Genomic DNA, 17,965 nt, shown 5'->3' with positions numbered 1-17,965 from the left:
GACATTTCTATTTTTTTATGGGTAAAATAAACAAAGCGAAATGACTGGAGACAAAACAAATACACCTGTTTTATTCTTTTTATTCAGATTTATGACAGCCAGCATCTTTATCGTCAAGCAAAGTGAAGGTCTGTTTGTAGTGAGAAAATTAAAGATTTAAATGAAAAAAATACAAATATGCGAGAAAATCACATTAAAAACCCATTTAATAAAAAACAAATAGAATTTATTAAATCACACCATAATCTAGCCAGTGTCTGCAGTTCATCAGTACAATTTGCATGCGCTAAATGCTTTTTTTTCATATAAATGTATATAAATTTGATTTAAAAATAAACACATCTTCGTACATTTTCAACCCGAAAAAGCTCGACGCTCTCCCCGAGAACAAAACCAGCTCAGTTTGACTTCACCAGAAAAAGTCATCGTCAGTGAAGCAGCACTCGTCAGAAGCCGGTCGTCGTGAACTCACTCCTACCAACACTTTTCTTGTTAAAGTGGCATATTTGAGTTTTTTTGTGTATTTCTTTTCAAAAATGAACACCGTGCGCCCGGTGACCGCTCGTCCTCCTCCAGCTCTCCTCTGTGTGCTCTAAGTTTTAAAGAGGCGACCCGGGATGACTGCAAGAAATACATGTTCAGCTTCTTGTGGTTCAACAAGATCCAAAAGTTTCTGCTTCGATTCAGTTTTATTCAACAAAATGTAACATTTAACGTGTTGAATGAATTTCCTGGTAAAACACCGAACTGCACGACTGCAACTGAAAAAAAAATCCGTTTTTCTGTCATTTTAAAACCCGGTATCGCTGCAGAGCGTGAAATAGACACGCTTTGGCTTCTCTAGGCGTGACAGTTTCACGTCTTGCAAGCGTGAAACGTACACACGTGTAAAAGTAAAATCCGTAGTACAATTTTTCAGTAGTATCAGAAATCAGAGACTGCCGTGCGGTAGGTCAGGGGTTCGAATCCAGGAGGTGACAATATTTTTCTTGAGTTGTTTTTTTTAGTTTTCTAACCCCAACCATGTTTTTTTAAGTGCTAAACATGGAAAATGTAAAATGTAGCTCACCAGACGTTAAAAGAAATACTGTATAAACGAATGCCGTACCAAACATTTCAGATAAAAAAAAACATCAGCCTGATATTATTTCACCCCATTATGGCCCGGTTCTCCGGTCCAGTTGACCCCCGTGACCTCTGCAGGGCGTCAACAGTTGCCGGTTCCTCCTCCACACGCCTCACACTGCAGCGCTGCCGTCCGGTACGCCTTCCACACCGCCGCGTCCCGCAGACACACCGTTCCTCCGCCCCGCTTCATCTCCGCCTCGTTCCGGTTGATGTCCCCGACACACACCCACCCCTCCTCCTCCTCCTCCTCCTCCTCCTCCGGCCGCCGCGGGGCTGACCGCCCACTTGGAGTGGTCCTGGCTGGTCTTGAAGGTGAACGTCTGGCCCGGGTTGATCAGCGTGACGTCCAGCACCTTCCAGCCCAGCGAGCAGTCGGAGGGGAGCACGCCTCTGGAGCGGATCCAGAACTGGACCAGGAGGTCTGACTGGAGGGTCGGGGCCACCCACGAGTGGTACAGGTCTGATGGAAGCAAAAAGGACGGTGTGAGGACGTGGTTTGAGGTCAGAGGTCAAGCCGAGAACAGAACTGTTGTCGTACCGTTGTTGAAAGAGGCTCCTTTGGCGAAGCTGATGAAGTCGGTGCCGTCCTTGGAGGTCAGAGTCACGCTGCGGTTGGACGCGGCTTTGACGTGCGGAGACATTTCACCGGACAGATGTTTCCTCTTACAGACGGCGGCCAGCGCTGGCGCCAGCGACGCCAGGGAGTCCGGGACGTCGCAGTCGTACACGCTGGGCTGGTTGATCTGCAGCTGCTCTCCTGAGGCGGAAAATAAACAAATTGGATGTTCAGGATAAAACGCTGCTGCTGTGAATCTCTCGGTGAGTTCAGGTGTGTGAAGAACACTAACCGATCATTTAACTAGAAACACAGTTTAAGGACTTTACAATGAGAAAATTCGACATATTTATCTTTAAAGTCATTTCTTCTCTTCCTTTTTTTTTTTTGGACCTTTTTGTTAATCAGCATCTCCTGCAGGTCACGATTTCCTTCTTGTTGTTCTTTACATCTTTTCCGCTGTCGATTTCTCAACTACTTCAGTTCGTGAGCAAATGCTTTAAAAACATAATGACGTTCCCGCCAGGAACGCTCAGCTCAGCAGGAAACCAGGATTCAAGAAGGTCACGTCGATTTCTTTTAAGTAACGTAAGTAATCTACTTCTTAACGAGATGTTTTTTAGCTAGCGTAATGGACGTTACGTAACTCAACGCTATTACTTACGCAAAATAATGTATTTGAACTCAAACTGATATTTTCCTGAAGCTAACCACGTGTTTTTTGACGACTAAAACTTGACACTGAGTCCTCTAGTGGACCGACGGGTGTATTACACTTCATATCAACCATTAAAATTGCTGACAATTAATTTTCTGACATTTTGATTCATTTCTTTATTGTTTAACTCTATAAACTCAAAACAGGAAGTAGGCTAAATAAATATTTCTGACGACGTTCTGATTTTCACGTAATGGGATTTGTAGTTTTATCAGTTTTCCCTCATTAATATGCAAATATATGCACATTTGTTCTAAAATGAGACGTAACCGGGCCGCCGTCAAAACGCTCATCGCCGTCGATCCGGACACCGTCGCACACTCGACACCTCGGCCGGAGACACGATGGATCTGACGAAGCGAATTTCCTGCCGCAGTGCGAGCGGCCGGTATCTCTATGGTTACATGCCTCCGTCTCATTGCATCACCCCAGGCACTGCCATGGCAACGGTGCCATGCCAACCGCTGGGTCTGCCAGGGAACTGCCGAGGCAGCGGGGTGACACGGTGATGACACCTGATTAACTTGGTGAAGGATTGTTGTTGTTGTGTCGATACCTGACTGGATTATTAAGTACGCGCAGACGACGAGACAAAAATTAAACAGCCCCTCGAACAAATAATGAAAACAATAAACACCTAACACTGACACACAACTGGAGGTTTAATAAGCTTAAAAAGACTTGAAAATATTCTGAGCAAAAAAAAAAAATACTAATATTTATTCTTTCATTAAAAGTGATGGTATTTTAGTCAGAATGGAAAAGTATTTGAAATAACCTTTAAAAAACAACTCTGTCATTTCAGGTTTTATAAACATGCTGTATACAAATGATTGGCTTCAATGAAATTTTTTTAAAGGCAAAAAAAATACTGGAAATGCAAAATCAACATAACTGCTTCTTATTTATGATGTTATAGACGTTGGTAAAAAAATTAAAAAAAAAAAAAGGCTGAAACAGCTGGAATTTTTTTTAAATGACCAAATTTTCCAAGAATATAAATAGGAAGTTAAAAAATAAACAACAAAATATTATAATAAAATAATATAATAAAAGACAAAACACAATATGAATCTTCGTTAACCGTCTGGTCCCTCTCCTCCCAGCTCTCACACTCTAACTGCAGTCTTACACCATCCTCCATTTAAACGTCCTCGTTAACTGAATGCTTATTTTCTGAGAAGCGTCTCCGGTCTTACCGATGGTCTGGAAGCGCTCGAGCGGGAACGTAACGCAGATGAAGTTCTGCCCGTTGTTCACGCCGCTGTCGGGGTAAGAAAACTGTCCGGCCTGTCGCACGGGGGGGAAGTGAGGCGTGCTGTGGACCAACCAGAAGCCCTGTTTTTTATCCAGCAGCACGACACCTGAGGAGCAGAAATGTTAAGATAGTTACCGTAAAACATTTAGGTTTTTCTATCCGGATGGTTCATGTGGAGGTTCAGATCGAAACTGAAGAACTTCTGCACATCAAAAGACATTTAAATGGCTGTTAATCTGCTTAAATGGACAAAAACTCTTCTAACTGAAACAGAGTCAGTGTGTAAATAATTAAACAAACAATTTGTGATAAAAGACAAAACATCGACAGTTTGATATCAGACAGATTTCACACCATCTTCTCAATTCATTCTGATGACACATGTATGTTTGTCCACATTTGATTTACTACTGTTCATTACTTTTTTCCATAAACTCAACACAATCAGAAATACATTGATTTTTTTTTTTTTACATCAGATCACTGACTTTGTTTCTTATTTCTCTCATTTCACAAAACTTCTGGATTATTTCTTGCAGTAAATTGTTTTTCCTTCAAACACATATTGAGCTGTTTTCAACCTACCACATCTCTGACTAAATGTTTTTTTTCTTTCTTTAGACTCTTTTGCAGTTCAACACTTCTATTTTTTTTGCAGTTGTTTTATTTTGTCGTCACATTTTTGTTCCTTCTGCCGTTCAGTTCTTCAGTTAGTTCCCTGCATCGCTCCCTCATCCTGAAAACCTCCTAAGTCCTGAAAAAGGAAGCGTTAATTTGACTCCGTATTGTGACATATGCACACGATGCACTGGCTCCTAGTTGCAGATTCTTGCATATGAAGTCATAATGTTTTGCAGGCCGTCGTTGCTGCAGGACGGCCGGACTTCTCACCTTTCGTGTGCCCCCCACTGTTTCCACTGTCATCACCCAATCTGTCACCAAACTCGTCCGCTGGCTTCTGGTCGTTGTAAAGGATGTAGGCGACCTCAGCGCTCTGCTACAAGGACAAAGGTTGTTTTTTTCTTTATTCATTAATGGTACAAAAGAAACCAAAAAAAAGACAAAAAAAGCAGCATTCACACTTCATTTCAAATTGAACATTAAGTTTCTGACGGACAGATTTTCACGTCTCGTTCGGAGTTTCTTATTCACAGCAGAGAAGTGTCATTTGAAAAAAAAAATTGCTTGTTAGGTATTTAGTCTTATGACTGCGTAGAAAAAGCAGAAGCAGGCAGAAAGAAATTTAGATTCAGCTGATGTCTGAATGGGTTATTTTACACGATCCAAAAATATGAATAATAAGGAACTGTATATTAATGATAAGGAACTGAAAACTGTACGACAATCACATCTAGACAGCTGACTTTCACTTTGAAAAAAAAAGATGGAAATCTCTCAGACAAGCTAAATCTTAAAGAGTTTATTTCCACTTTTAAAGACACCTGACGGATGTCCACCTTTCCTTGAGAGTACAGCCGTCCGACCGTCCTGCCCAGAGCTCCCGTGGTGTCGTTCACCGTCCCATTCCCAGCCGTCCATCCTTTGCTCCCTTTGTCCAGCAGTAAATACATCTCGCCCGCTTTGGAGGATTTTTTGCCGTGTTCTTTGGGCAGCTTGTACATATAAAACCTAACTCACAGAAAGACACAGAGGAAGACGTCGGTGACACATGTTTAACGGTTGAGGTTATTAAACTGCTTCTGTTTTCCAGGACTTTCTATATAAAGTTAAAAACAAACCCAAAAATGATATTTGTAAAAAAAAATAAAAAAAATTTAAAGCTTGCATTGTGCAGGATATTTTATGAATGAATTACCAATCAACAGCATCTCCCTGGTCGTTGTAGCAGCTGATTGGTGATGTGTCGCCCCCTAGTGGCACCCAGAGGATCAGCAGGGAAAAGAACAGAAGCATCTAAAAAAAAAAAATCAAGAGAAAGGCTTTTATTAATACTTGAATTAGTGAATCAAAAAGCGTAAAAGGAAAACGTGCATCATTACTACAATGATGTGTGCCATTTGTTTTCCGTTTTAAACAGCAGGTTTCCGGAGCAGCATCACGTGACATCTCAAAACAATGAATGAAACTAAACTTTTCGGTGACAAAGATGTCAATAAAAACAGAAAGAACACTTCAAAACATCAGAAAACAAACCGAACTGTTGAAACTTCAGCTGAAACTGAACTCCACGATAGAAACGACGCTGTTGGGTTTGTTAGGAGTTAAAACTGTTGGAGCCAGCCAACAATGGAAAAGTCACGAGTTTCATTTTAATCTCGTGTACGTACCTCTGACTGAGCGCGTTGGTCCTCATCTACGTCCTCGGTAGATTTTTATTCTGTCCTTTATAGGAACTATTGCTGCACCGAAATGTCGCCTTAACCTACATCCTTATTTTGGTTTCTGCAAGAAAACACCCGGATGAGACAGTGACGTAATGCGACGCGCGAAAAGACAACCTGCAGCTGCAACTGTTATCTAAGACCAAAAAAATAATAATAATAATAATAATTACAAATGAAAACGACGAATAAACCATTTTAAATACAATAAAATAAGTGTGAAGTATTTTTTTCGGGTTTAAGGGATACCGTTAAGTTCTGTTTGAATACTCAGACAAACTTCCTGCTTCCGTCTTATCCTTCTCGAAAAGTCCTGGGTTTTCAGTGCGTAGTCGATGACGTCACGTGCAGGTGGGGTTGCGTTGCTACGTAGATTTAAAATAAACATGTAAATCATATAAAGTCCTGACTGTAAAAGTGAAGTTAGGAGACCTCAGGTAAATGTAGAAATGACTTATTTCATGAACTGCTTAAAATAAGTCACCTTCTTGTAAACGCAACTTCGATAAAGGATCTGAGTTCTTCTTTCATCACTGAACTCCTGTTTGAGAAAGAAAAACAAAAAAGAAAACTCTCCTAAAAAAAATAAATATGAATAATAATTGAATATATATATATTGACATTCATAAGACAAGTGGGCTGTAATCTGCCCGAGGGGAACACACTGATCCGGCATGTCGGCCGAACCCTGAGGTAAACATGTACTGGACACTTTCCACGTTAAAGTGGAACTTGAATCTGTTGTTTCTTTCTGTTTGACTCTTTCACAACTATTGCTAACATGAGAAGTGTGGTTTCATTTTCGTCACGTCCTCCACACCCCCGCGCCCCCCTCCAGCCCAGTTTGTTGGTCAGTGTTGCTGCCACACATCACTCTCCTGTTTGAGGAAGTGACAAACGATCCTCCAGTCACCTCTAACCTCCCTCACGCAGACCGAGGACTTCCTCACAAAGCTCTCCTCTGACGGGACAAGTTTCCACGATTATCGCAGCATTTTTTAAATCATATTTAACCTGGTAGACACGTGATCGTGAGTTGTAATGAGCAGCAAATATCATTATGACGTTTAACTTTATAGTTACTGCCGTGTTTACGTAACGTTTGAGTCAACTTATTCATGTTATTCATTATAAACAAACATATTAAGTTGTTTTTTTTAACTAGATTCACAAAAAATAAACTTGTTATTTAGCCACCAGTTCTAAGGAAAAAAAAAATCTTCTATTAATAGTTTGTATTATTCAAATACTCCATGTGTACATAATGCTGGTGAATGAGTGCTTTCTGTGTCCCTTTGTGAGTGATGTGAAAAAAAGTCCCATGTACACCGAAATTCAGGAAGTTTGAGATAACGCCGGCTTTCAGTCCATTTATTCTGTAAAAAATGAACAACGTTTATCTTTGCCTCATTTGTCCTCAAAACGGGACACCAAAAGCTCATCTGTTGCTTCGTCAAGGTTTTCGATTCGTGTGGTTTTAGAAAGATGAATTTTCAGGAAGGTGAACGAGCATGTAAATGACATAACAGGGTTTTTTTTACACATCCTGGCTGGTGTTGCTGTTGAAACTTCTGCGGCTGCAGACAGAAGAACAGAAGAAGTATGTGTTGTTGCACAAACTGATAAACGCAGGTGGCCCAAACGCACATTTGGTTTATTTTGGAGGAGATTTATTGGTAATACAGTCGAGTTATTCGGAGCTCGAATCTCCTCACCGGCGCGGCTGCCTGCTTTCAATCACCTCTACTGGACAAATAAGGAGAACAGAGAACAGTAGACTGACTCCTCCACACAGCAACCACGCAAACATTCTTCAAAATGGAAGATTTATTTTCTAACAAGAAAGCATAAGTACTGATCTCATGAACTGGGGAAGGAGAAGAAGGTCTTCACCAGAAGTCAACTTCTCATCAGTTGCATTAAAAAGCTGTTGCTCAAACTTCTCTTTTTTTTTCTTTTCTTTTTTTTGCTACAATCTTTTGAGCAACACGATCAGGAGGGACGACGGCTCTCTGCAACGAAGCATCGTCGGGGACGACAAAAAGCAACAACAACAACAACAAAATTGTGGTCTCAGGTTTGCAGCATGCCCGGTAGTTCAGTCCTCTGCTCCTCCATGCGGCCGCCCTGAACCCTGAGGAGCAGCGAGAAGAAGTCCTCGTCGTCCATGGGACCGGGAGCCCGGCTGCGCTGGTCCTCCAGTCGGCCCTGGGCCTGTGGGGGGGAGGAGGGGGGAGGAGGAGGGGGGGGGGGGGTCACTGAAGTAGACACAACAACAAAAAGTATCTTAACGTTCAAAGGGGTTTTTGCTTACTTGCGTGGTGAGAATCATATCGTACAGATCCTGTTTGGGCGCCGGAGACGGAGACGGAGACGGATGGACAGAGACGGAGACGGCTTCCTGGCGAAGGAGAGCTGCTTGATGCTGCCGCGGAAAGTTCTGCCTTTGGCTTTGGGCGGCGGACACCTCTCGAGCTGCGCCCTCTGGTCGTCCAGCCGGCGGGCCTGTGTGGTGGCCACCAGCTCGAAGAACTCCTCCTTCTGCAGCGAGGTCATGGAGGAGAAAACGACTGGGGAGGAACAAAACACCAGAGAGTTTTGGTTAACGTGCGGTCGGAGGAGGAGAAGACATGGAAACATCAAAATGTTCCTGAGTCATGGAGGATGGGTGAGTTTCGTGACTCAGCATGGGGGGAGGCGGAGGAAAGAGAGGGGGGGGGGGGGGGCGGGAGGCAACTGTTATTTAAAAGCACCTCTGTTGGCCGGCTTGTTGGTGTTGGGCTCCGAGTGGCACCTCCTCCGGCCGATGCCCGTCTCCAGCCGGAAGGAGCAGCGCTGGTCGTTGAGCCGCCGGCCCTCCTGCAGGCTGCAGAGCAGCTCGTACAGCGCGTCCGGGAAGTCCGGGAAGTCCGGGAAGTCCGGGAAGTCCGGGGTTAACCGGTGAGCCTGGGAACGATGAAGGGGGGAGCGGAAAGGGTTATTTTTAAGTGAGTGAGTGACACAGACCGGTTTGTTGGCACAGCAAAAAAACAAAAAGAGTAGTTCACGCGACTCCTACGTACTCCTGCGTACTCCTACGTACTCCTGCGTACTCCTACGTACTCCTGCGTACTCCTACGTACTCCTACGTACTCCTGCGTACTCCTACGTACTCCTACGTACTCCTACGTACTCCTGCGTACTCCTACGTACTCCTGCGTACTCCTACGTACTCCTGCGTACTCCTGCGTACTCCTGCGTACTCCTGCGTACTCCTACGTACTCCTGCGTACTCCTGCGTACTCCTACATCCTCTGTGGTAATAAAAAATGCTCCCTGCTGTTTTTCCACTGTTCTTTTTTTCTGCTGAAGTGAAGTTGACTGACCTTTTTTGGATCCTCTTCTCGGTCCGGTCCCCCATCGGAGGAATTCAACCTCTTTAGGTCCACCTGAGGCTCGTTTTGTGGGCCGTTTCCCCCCTCCATGCTGCTGGGATTCTCAGGTTTTCCTTTAATAACCGTCCCTTTATGTCCGTCCTGTCCATCGCCCGCGTCCTTCCCTCTCGCGTCCTCCGTGCCGCTCTGTTGTCTCTCCTGGAAGGACATATTTACGTGCTGCTCTTCCTTTTCATCGAGGCCCTCGGTTGTTAAGTCTGCGCCCTCGGTGATGATGAGGAGCTCCAGCAGCTCCTCTTCGGCCATCTCCACGGTAACCTCTGCCCTGAGGTCCATTAAATCTTTCTGACTGAGGACACGCAGAGGGGTTAAAGGTCAGAGATCTCAGGTCCACCGGGGTTTTTTTGTTTTTTTTTATCTTAATAACTTCTAAACTGAAGTTATTCATATTAAACGTGTTTATAATTTAAAAAACAACACTTCTGTACGGAGAAGCTGTGTTTGTTTTTAACTTGGACAGAAACTATGACCGACCAGTTATGCAGGTTGTGACATGTTTGACTGCAGATGTTTACGCAGAAAATCCTTCTTACGTTCCTGTAAACTGGAGGACAACAAAGATGTGCGACGACTTCTGTCAAAGTTTTACTGTAATTCTTGTAGACAAATACACCGTAAAACATGTAAATCCAGTCATTTCCTCCTTACCGTGTTTCTTTGTTTATCTTTCGGACTCGTATATCCTCAAAACATCCATCTCTTGTCGTGCCCGTAAAACGAGCGCGGCATTTTAGGGTTTTTCTTTTTGAGTTTTCTTTGTTTTTTTTTTAGCTCGTCAACTGTTCTTCATGTGTTCATAAAGGACGGAAGAAAAAAAAAAAGCCGTCTGCCGTGGAGAGTTTCACATGCCGACGTGACGAGCCGCCCGCCTGTTACCTTTCCCTCTCGCCTCCTCTCTTCCTGTTCCTCTTACCCGCAGCCCACCCCCCGTTCACCGGCCCGCATCCGACCGGTCGGCCCGGCGCGATGAAACGTGGCCGTCGGAGGCAGAAGTCGCGCACCTGCGCGGTTAATCCGCGGTCACGGTGCCGGTAAAACAAAAAACAATCATCACGTTGTTTTTGTAAATATATAAATATAAATGTTTTGTGTGGTTGTTTTTTTTAAGCGGCTCCTCGCTCGGTGAAGAGCCGACGTGTTGAAACAGGCTCGTCTGCGGTTTCAGCGCGCATCCTGTTGACTAGTCGCGAAAACGAGAAGTCGACACGAGACGAGTCAAAGCGAGAAATTAGAAAATTATTATTTTTTTTTAATTTATTTTAATTTATTTTTACATTTGAACGTCTCTGCTGATGTTTGTCGCCACTTCAGTTGGAAGAAATTAAAGCGCATATTTATTTATTGATGTGAAGTTTGATCTTATTTCTTTCCGAGCACGCCCACTTCTGCTTTCTGCGCGTGGGACTTCGAACCTCGCGGCTACAGTTATGAACGTTGAACCCCCCCCTCCCCCTCCCCTTTCCCGCCTCTCCCCCCCCCCTCCTCCCCCCCGGGTGCGCGCGACGCCTCGGATATTACCCGCCGTCGTCACTGAGCGTCGCTGAAAGATGTTGCAGCAGCAGCAGCAGCAGCAGCCTCCTCTTCCTCCTCCTCCTCTGACGGGCAGCGGGCCGTCCAGCGGCCGGGGACTCGGCGCGAGCGGCCACCCCGGGATGCACGCGCTCAACTCGGTCCACCAGCCCTCGCGGCGCCGGTCCGACGCGGCGGAGTCCGGCCTCGAGGGCACCGAGAACGGACACGAAGCCCGCAGAGACATCGGAGACATCCTGCAGCAGATCATGACCATCACGGACCAGAGTCTGGACGAGGCGCAGGCGAAGTTAGTCACAGCTTCAGTTCGTTTTCGGAGGTTTTCGGCGCCGCAGCGTCTTTTTATTGATTGATTGATTTTATTTTTATCGACTTCTCGCTGTTAAAGTTTCCTGAACTTCGGTCCATTGTTTAGATTAGTTAGCCGGTAGCTAACCGATTAGCACGCTAGCTGGCGAAACCGTTTTTTTTTATTTTATTGTTTTAACCCGTTTTGGTTCAAAGTTAAATGTTTATAAATGTTTAATTATGTTTGTTACGGTCGCTTTTACTGCTTTTAGCTGTCGGTCACAAACGCATTTCTTCCAGCAGCAGATTGTTTGACACGTTAGCATCGTTAGCTCCGCTAGCCGAGCTAATGCTACAGCAGCCAGCTCACGAAGCGGTTTCAACCACGTCTCCCCCCGCACACGGTCAACATTTAATTATACTCGTAAGCAAATTAAATTACGACAATAAATTACCGGCAAGACGAGCAAGTTGTCCCCCTTTTTTTTTTAATTTTTTTTTTTATATCGCAGAGCTAGCCCCGGAAGCTAGCTGCATTAGCCTAGCCTCGAAGCTAGTTCGGTTTCGCCACTGAATTGTTTGTTTTTGTTTTTGTTTTGGTTAATTTGCATCCTGTCACAGTTCAGCTGCTCCAACCACATTCAAGCCGCGCTGCTGTTCTTCCCTCCGCAGGAAACATGCGCTCAACTGTCACCGGATGAAGCCCGCGTTGTTCAGCGTGCTGTGCGAGATCAAAGAGAAAACTGGTGCGTTCAGGGCTTCTTCTCATGTTCTCATGTTTTAATGTTCTCATGTTTTCATGTTTTCATGTTGTTCTCATGTTTTCATGTTGTTCTCATGTTTTCATGTTGTTATCATGTTTTCATGTTGTTCTCATGTTTTCATGTTCTTCTCATGTTTTCATGTTGTTATCATGTTTTCATGTTGTTCTCATGTTTTCATGTTCTCATGTTGTTATCATGTTTTCATGTTGTTATCATGTTCTCATGTTGTTCTCATGTTTTCATGTTGTTCTCATGTTTTCATGTTGTTCTCATGTTTTCATGTTGTTCTCATGTTGTTCTCATGTTTTAATGTTCTCATGTTGTTTTAATGTTCTCATGATGTTCTCATGGAGGGGGGGGGTCATTACAGTGTTGACATGGTGTCATCACGAGCCAATACAAATCACAAACAAGCACACGTGCAGGTTGTCAGTAACTCTCAATAGACCGACTTCAGACAGCTGCGATGTAAAAATGCTTTTAGTTTAGTGGAAGATATTATGGGATGGCAGACCAGCAGTCGGTGTGTAACTTACGGGAGGGGAGGCGTGTTGTAAGGGCGCCGTTTTAAGATTCGATAGACGGATAGATAGAAATGTGCTTTATTCATCCCAGGAGGGGAATTAAAATGTCCAGCAGCTCAAAAATCTTATCCATAATCAAATAAATAGATGAATGAAATACAGAAAGCGCTCTAAATAAAATAGGCATGAAGCACAGATCGGTGGATTGAAGACGAAACATAATTCAGAGTTTCGTGAAATCCAAGAAAAGTTTATGAAATTAGAATTATTTTTTGTTTTTTTTCTTGGTTTTAGAATAAACTTAATGTTTTGTAAAAGTTGGCTCGGTTGCTGGGTATGGTTTAAAATGTTGTTCCTAAAAATACAAAACCATTTGGAGAAATATATTCCTTCATTGATCATTTTAAAAAACGTAGGCGCAGTAAGCTGCTGTTGTGATTGGCTGGTCCCTTAAACCGACCACCATGAAACAGCCAATCACAGGTCCTCCTTTTACACTTACATAAATAAAGGTATGAAAATGGGGTCAAATATTTTGGAAATGAATTTGTAGGAATGTGTGAACCCTGATTATTTATCTCCTTGCATTAATTTGTGTAACGGTAGAAAAGAGCTTATTGAGTGGAGCTGCTGGGGAATTTATTTTTCATTTTGATTTTAAACATAGTTTTCAACTTTTAAGTCACACAACACGGTTCGTCGCTGCTTTTATTGGCCGACTGGGGGGCAAATTTGAACACGTGAAACTTTTAATTCATCATTTTACAGGCTTCAGTTTTAGATTACATCCACCCAAAAAAAACAGACATTTGTGTGATTGACAGGCCTCTCAATGAGGAACGCCCAGGAGGAGGAGTCTCAGGATCCTCAGCTGGTGCGACTGGACAACATGCTGTTGGCGGAGGGCGTAGCGGGGCCGGAGAAAGGTGGCGGGGCCGCCGCCGCCGTGTCTGCCGCCACCAGCTCGGGAGGGATGTCGCCCGACAGCTCGCTCGAGCACTCCGACTACAAAAGCAAGTTGAGCCAGATTCGCAGTATCTACCACACTGAGCTGGAGAAGTATGAGCAGGTACCGTGTCGCAACAGGAGTCGAGTGCTGACTTTGCCTGTACACGCTTGCCTGTACTAAAGCTGCCCGCCAGGAGCCTAATCCATTGGCATGTTGGGTCTAGAGTTCACCACACATTTTTCTTTTGGGGGGGGGGGGGGGGTTCTGTCAGATATAAATAAGATAAGTGAGCAAGATTACATTCAGAAATCCACTCGCACGATAAACATTTATTTAAACTAAAACGGGTTGATAAAGTGACCCGTTACCATGGTTACGAAAAGTCTACACACACACACACACTTGTTAATGTGGCCCATTTAGATGATGTAAACAAATGCTTTGTTGTATTGCAACTTTTTCCCACCTTTTTTTTTTTTAATGTGAAAACAAAAATCAGAAAGCATTCATAGAGGGAGGGGGGAGGGGGGTGTAAACATATAAAAAATAAATCTGCTTGCCTAATTTGCACATTCATTCACAATTACAGATCCGCCCGGGTTCAGAATCGGGTCCTTCAATGTCTGCCCTTTTGTGCCCGCTCTCCCCAGGCGTGCACCGAGTTCACCACCCACGTGATGAACCTGCTGCGGGAGCAGTCGCGCACGCGGCCCGTCACTCCGCGGGAGATCGAGCGCATGGTGGCCATCATCCACCGCAAGTTCAGCTCCATCCAGACGCAGCTGAAGCAGAGCACCTGCGAAGCCGTCATGATCCTGCGGTCCCGCTTCCTCGACGCCAGGTGAGCGATTATTACTTCTTTTTTTTACTCTCCAGGTTTTAAATACTCCCTCCTTCACTGTGTCTGTTTGGTCATACAATAATTAATTTCCTAATTTTACAAGTGCTTTTCATGTTTCAGTCATAAATCGAGCGTGAAAATAATTCCTATGGGCCACTATGTAAACTACAAACTTTTTTTAATATATATTTCAGAGCTCTTAATGTCATTTTTTTTTACACATTTCTATATTTAAAAAAAAAAAAAAAAAAATGTAGCATGACATTTAGACCTGCGTGTATATAAATACTCTGATCAAATAGTAACTGTGACAAAAAACTGCAACAAAATAAAATCACTGTTTTCCCCCCAATACTCATCACCTGTTTGTGTCTCATCAGGCGTAAGAGGCGCAACTTCAGCAAACAAGCCACCGAGGGCCTGAATGAGTATTTCTACTCCCACCTGTCCAACCCGTATCCCAGCGAAGAAGCCAAAGAGGAACTCGCCAAAACGTGTGGAATCACCGTCTCTCAGGTAATCCGCCGTTTTGAAATCAGATTTTTCACACTACGCTACAAAATCCAGTTTGGAGGTAAAAAAAATATGTGAACTGAGAATAAAACAAACAAATGATCTCTTACAGTCGTGTTGGATTCAGTCACAGACTTTATTAGATATTTTCGCTCCATTTGTGTTTAATTGTTTTGCATTTTATCAGTTCTTGTGCATCTCATTTCTTTTCTACATTTTTTTAAATGTTCCTTTATATCAGTTTTTATGTGGAACTGTAAAACACTTTGAGCTTCATGTCTTTAATGAACGGTGCTACACAAATAAAGTTTATTATTATTATTAATAAATGGGCGGGACCTAGACTGATGGAAGAGTTTCTAATGTCTCATTCGTTAAAGAAATCCTTTTTATTTTAAAATTGATTTTTATAAAAATCAGTGTCAAAATCATCATCGAGGAAGCGTTTTTTTGAACGATACACCTCTCCTCTCTTTAAAATGAGCTTAATTCTTGTCTTGTCTTGTCTTTTTTTTTTTTTTTTTACTGCCAGGTCTCCAACTGGTTCGGCAACAAGAGAATCCGCTACAAGAAAAACATCGGCAAGTTCCAGGAGGAGGCGAACCTCTACGCCATGAAGACCGCCTTGGGGCCCCGACCGGGCGACGACTCCCCGCACACTCCCAACTCCACAGGTACTGACGGAGAGCCACGCCAGTAATACACAACCACCCGCCTCCGGGCTGTGAAAGAGATCGTCCTCTCCACCCGGCAGGCCGTGACTCATCCCGATGAGCTGCATACACGTTCAGTAATCCTCCATAAAATGTCAGAGGGAAAATAAAAACGTCCATTTTAATTACTTGATTGATGTAAATGGATGTTGGAGATGCAGCGCAGACGTGTGAAGCATCCCCCCCCCCCCCCCCCCCAAAAAAAAAAAAATATTCATTTAATGTTGATATAAAAATGCTGCATGTGACTGATGAAGTTTCTGTCCTCCTTCAGGGTCGGGGTCCTTCTCTCTGTCCGGGTCAGCTGACCTCTTCCTCGGGGTTCCACCTGTGAACGGCGAGCAGTCCGCCTACCAGATGGGAGTGCAGGTACCTCACACACCGCTCACACACACGTTATTGTGATGCTTAAAGTCTGAGTGGGAGAATCTGACCGGAGGGGAGTGATGGAGGAAGTGTTTGGCGGTGGGACCCTCATCTGTCCTGCTCACCTCCATCCTGAAAATGTGCCAAAGGTGTCATAGATGCTTTAGGTGTGTGTGTGTGTGTGTGTGTGTGTGTGTGTGTGTGTGTGTGTGTGTGTGTGTGTGTGTGTGTGTGTGTGTGTGTGTGTGTGTGTGTGTGTGTGTGTGTGTTTAATATGGTCTGAAAAATAAATTCACCTCGTGATACCGGCAATATCTTCAGATTTGACGTGTAACTTACACACAACCACAAACGTGGATGAAAGCCGCTATATTTACACAACAAGCAAACATCTGGTGCATCCCTACAACATGCTGCTGAAGACTGGATTAAAAACCTTTTATATGACCGGACTGCATATGAAACGCCAAAGGCGCTTTTAGTTTGAAAGGGTTACAGGAAATGGTGGCATTATCGTGCAGACATTTGTGTTTATAGCCAAACAGCTGTCCCAACCGGAGGCTTTTATTGTGAAGGAGCTTGCAGGAAATGCTGCATGTGTGTGTGTGAATCTCTACTCGCACATCTGTACCCGTAAAATTACTTTTGTGATTTTTACAAGCAAATTTGCGTCCAATACTCGTTAAACAAACGCCGTCTCGGCATTTTGAATGAAAAGGAGACGCCTATAATTTATCTAAACATCTGGATGTTTACACAGAACTGAAGGTGAGAGACTTTCCGTTGTCACTTTATGTTCACGTCCCGGGTGTGTGTTACTGTTACGGTTTGTTGTGGCAACGCTTCACACACACACACTTGTGCGTTCACGGAGGTTACCATGGTGATGTGGGTCCTGCTGTCCTTACAACCCGGTCTGTCCAAAATAAAAATTCTATTTTGAAATGTGATCATTATTTTGATTATTTTTGGGTATTAAATCATGGAGATTAAATAGCTATTTGTTATTAAAATACTAAATTACAGGTGATGTGTTGTTAAATGAGACTAAATAAGTGCAACACGTACAGGAAGTGACACGTTTCTTTTTGTTTATTTATATTTCTTTCCCTTGTTGTTTTCTCAGGCGAACGGGAACTGGGTGGGTCGAAACTCGCCGGGCGCCTCGCCCCACAGCGACCACTCCGACAACTCCGACTGATGGCCCCGCCCACTCCGACTGATGGCCCCGCCCACTGGACACACAGCAACGACAGAAAGATTGAGGACGGACGAAGACAGAAAAGAATGATATCACACTCCCCACTCGGCTGCAGTTGTTGTTGTTTTGTATAATGTTTTGGTTGGTTTGGTTATTTTAAAGGACTTTTTTTTTTTTCTTACTGCTCAGCGTCGGTTATTATTATGTTCGTATGATTAGCTGAGTGCACAGATAGTAGAGCGAGCGAGTGTGTGTGTGTGTGTGTTGTGTGCATGCAGGTGTGGTTTTATTAGGGGGTTTGTTTTCCACTACTTCTGACATGTTACTGAGATGTTTTTGTGGTTTGGGAGGGCTGGGACTGCGTTATCATTGTTTTTAGCACATTATATCATTATTAATATTAATATTAATATTATTGCTTTTGTTATTAGTGCTTCAACTATTTTTTCTTTTTAACAGCTCAGAAAGAGAGAATGCATTTAAAGTTGAGTGAGAGGGCAATAGAGAAAAATCCAAAGACTGTGTGTTTGTTTCTCTTTTGTTTGTTTGTTTGTTTGTTTTTCTACTGGGCTTGTTTGTCCCTGTAAAAACTGAATGAGGCGTGTGCGAGTCCTATTAACAGTTTGAATGAGTATCAACAGTGCTGTTTTTTTGTTTGTTTGTTTGTTTTCTCCTGTACAGTGAAACACCTGTATTCTCTCTACCTCTTTTACAATAAAGATTCTGTATTCACAAGCAGCCTGCTGATTGGCTGGATTTATGTCGGGTGGTGACGTCATGCTGGACCCGCTCTACAGGTGGCAGTATAAAAGGGTCGATTTACTCAAAATACAAAGAAA

The 17,965-nt window shown here is 43.6% G+C and overlaps 3 protein-coding genes and 1 long non-coding RNA gene across 4 annotated transcripts in view; 2 read left to right on the top strand and 2 right to left on the bottom strand.

Annotated features, from left to right (window-relative positions):
* The window catches only part of LOC138630626 (uncharacterized), a 203,408-nt gene extending 185,544 nt beyond the window's left edge, over nt 1–17,864 (top strand). Inside the window, exon 2 of the long non-coding RNA XR_011311652.1 lies at nt 17,768–17,864. This is a non-coding gene — a long non-coding RNA (uncharacterized lncRNA). The remainder of the gene's footprint in view (nt 1–17,767) is intronic.
* Nucleotides 65–6,539, bottom strand: dnase2 (deoxyribonuclease II, lysosomal). The gene is given in 8 exon segments (XM_069715076.1): nt 65–1,378; nt 1,380–1,588; nt 1,667–1,885; nt 3,602–3,766; nt 4,552–4,657; nt 5,118–5,289; nt 5,477–5,574; nt 6,487–6,539. Coding segments are annotated over 7 exon segments (1,140 nt in total). The 5' UTR covers nt 6,487–6,539; the 3' UTR covers nt 65–1,207.
* LOC138630561 (G-protein-signaling modulator 1) lies at nt 7,359–10,505 on the bottom strand. Its single transcript, XM_069714990.1, has 5 exons — nt 10,086–10,505; nt 9,369–9,726; nt 8,757–8,949; nt 8,318–8,573; nt 7,359–8,217 (listed from the first exon to the last, which is right to left on the bottom strand). Exons 2-4 carry the CDS (start codon nt 9,711–9,713, stop codon nt 8,332–8,334), a joined length of 780 nt encoding a protein of 259 aa, XP_069571091.1. The 5' UTR covers nt 9,714–9,726; nt 10,086–10,505; the 3' UTR covers nt 7,359–8,217; nt 8,318–8,331.
* pbx2 (pre-B-cell leukemia homeobox 2) lies at nt 10,954–17,864 on the top strand. The gene is made up of 8 exons (XM_069715075.1): nt 10,954–11,256; nt 11,928–12,001; nt 13,368–13,612; nt 14,143–14,333; nt 14,714–14,849; nt 15,379–15,520; nt 15,834–15,928; nt 17,052–17,864. The coding sequence occupies exons 1-8, from the start codon at nt 10,985–10,987 to the stop codon at nt 17,124–17,126; spliced, it is 1,230 nt and encodes a 409-aa protein (XP_069571176.1). The 5' UTR covers nt 10,954–10,984; the 3' UTR covers nt 17,127–17,864.
* Nucleotides 17,865–17,965: the final 101 nt, after the last annotated feature.

This window comes from Brachyistius frenatus, unplaced genomic scaffold (genome assembly GCF_029030835.1).
Source record: "Brachyistius frenatus isolate BFR_SWC_R1_liver_20210118 unplaced genomic scaffold, ASM2903083v1 Contig_137, whole genome shotgun sequence".
NCBI lineage: Eukaryota > Metazoa > Chordata > Actinopteri > Embiotocidae > Brachyistius > Brachyistius frenatus.
Note: the sequence above shows the minus strand (reverse complement) of the source record. Positions and strands in the feature narration are given on the sequence as shown.

Excerpts from the sequence above, each read along its gene's own strand:
- pbx2 (XM_069715075.1), top strand. The coding sequence starts at position 10,985 with ATGTTGCAGCAGCAGCAGCAGCAGCAGCCTCCTCTTCCTCCTCCTCCT. Across the intron at positions 14,334-14,713 it reads TCCCGCTTCCTCGACGCCAG|GCGTAAGAGGCGCAACTTCA; the intron begins GTGAGCGATTAT and ends GTGTCTCATCAG. Across the intron at positions 14,850-15,378 it reads GTGGAATCACCGTCTCTCAG|GTCTCCAACTGGTTCGGCAA; the intron begins GTAATCCGCCGT and ends TTTTACTGCCAG.
- LOC138630561 (XM_069714990.1), bottom strand. The coding sequence starts at position 9,713 with ATGGACCTCAGGGCAGAGGTTACCGTGGAGATGGCCGAAGAGGAGCTG. Across the intron at positions 8,950-9,368 it reads GAGAAGAGGATCCAAAAAAG|GCTCACCGGTTAACCCCGGA; the intron begins GTCAGTCAACTT and ends CATCGTTCCCAG. Across the intron at positions 8,574-8,756 it reads CAACAAGCCGGCCAACAGAG|TCGTTTTCTCCTCCATGACC; the intron begins GTGCTTTTAAAT and ends GTTCCTCCCCAG.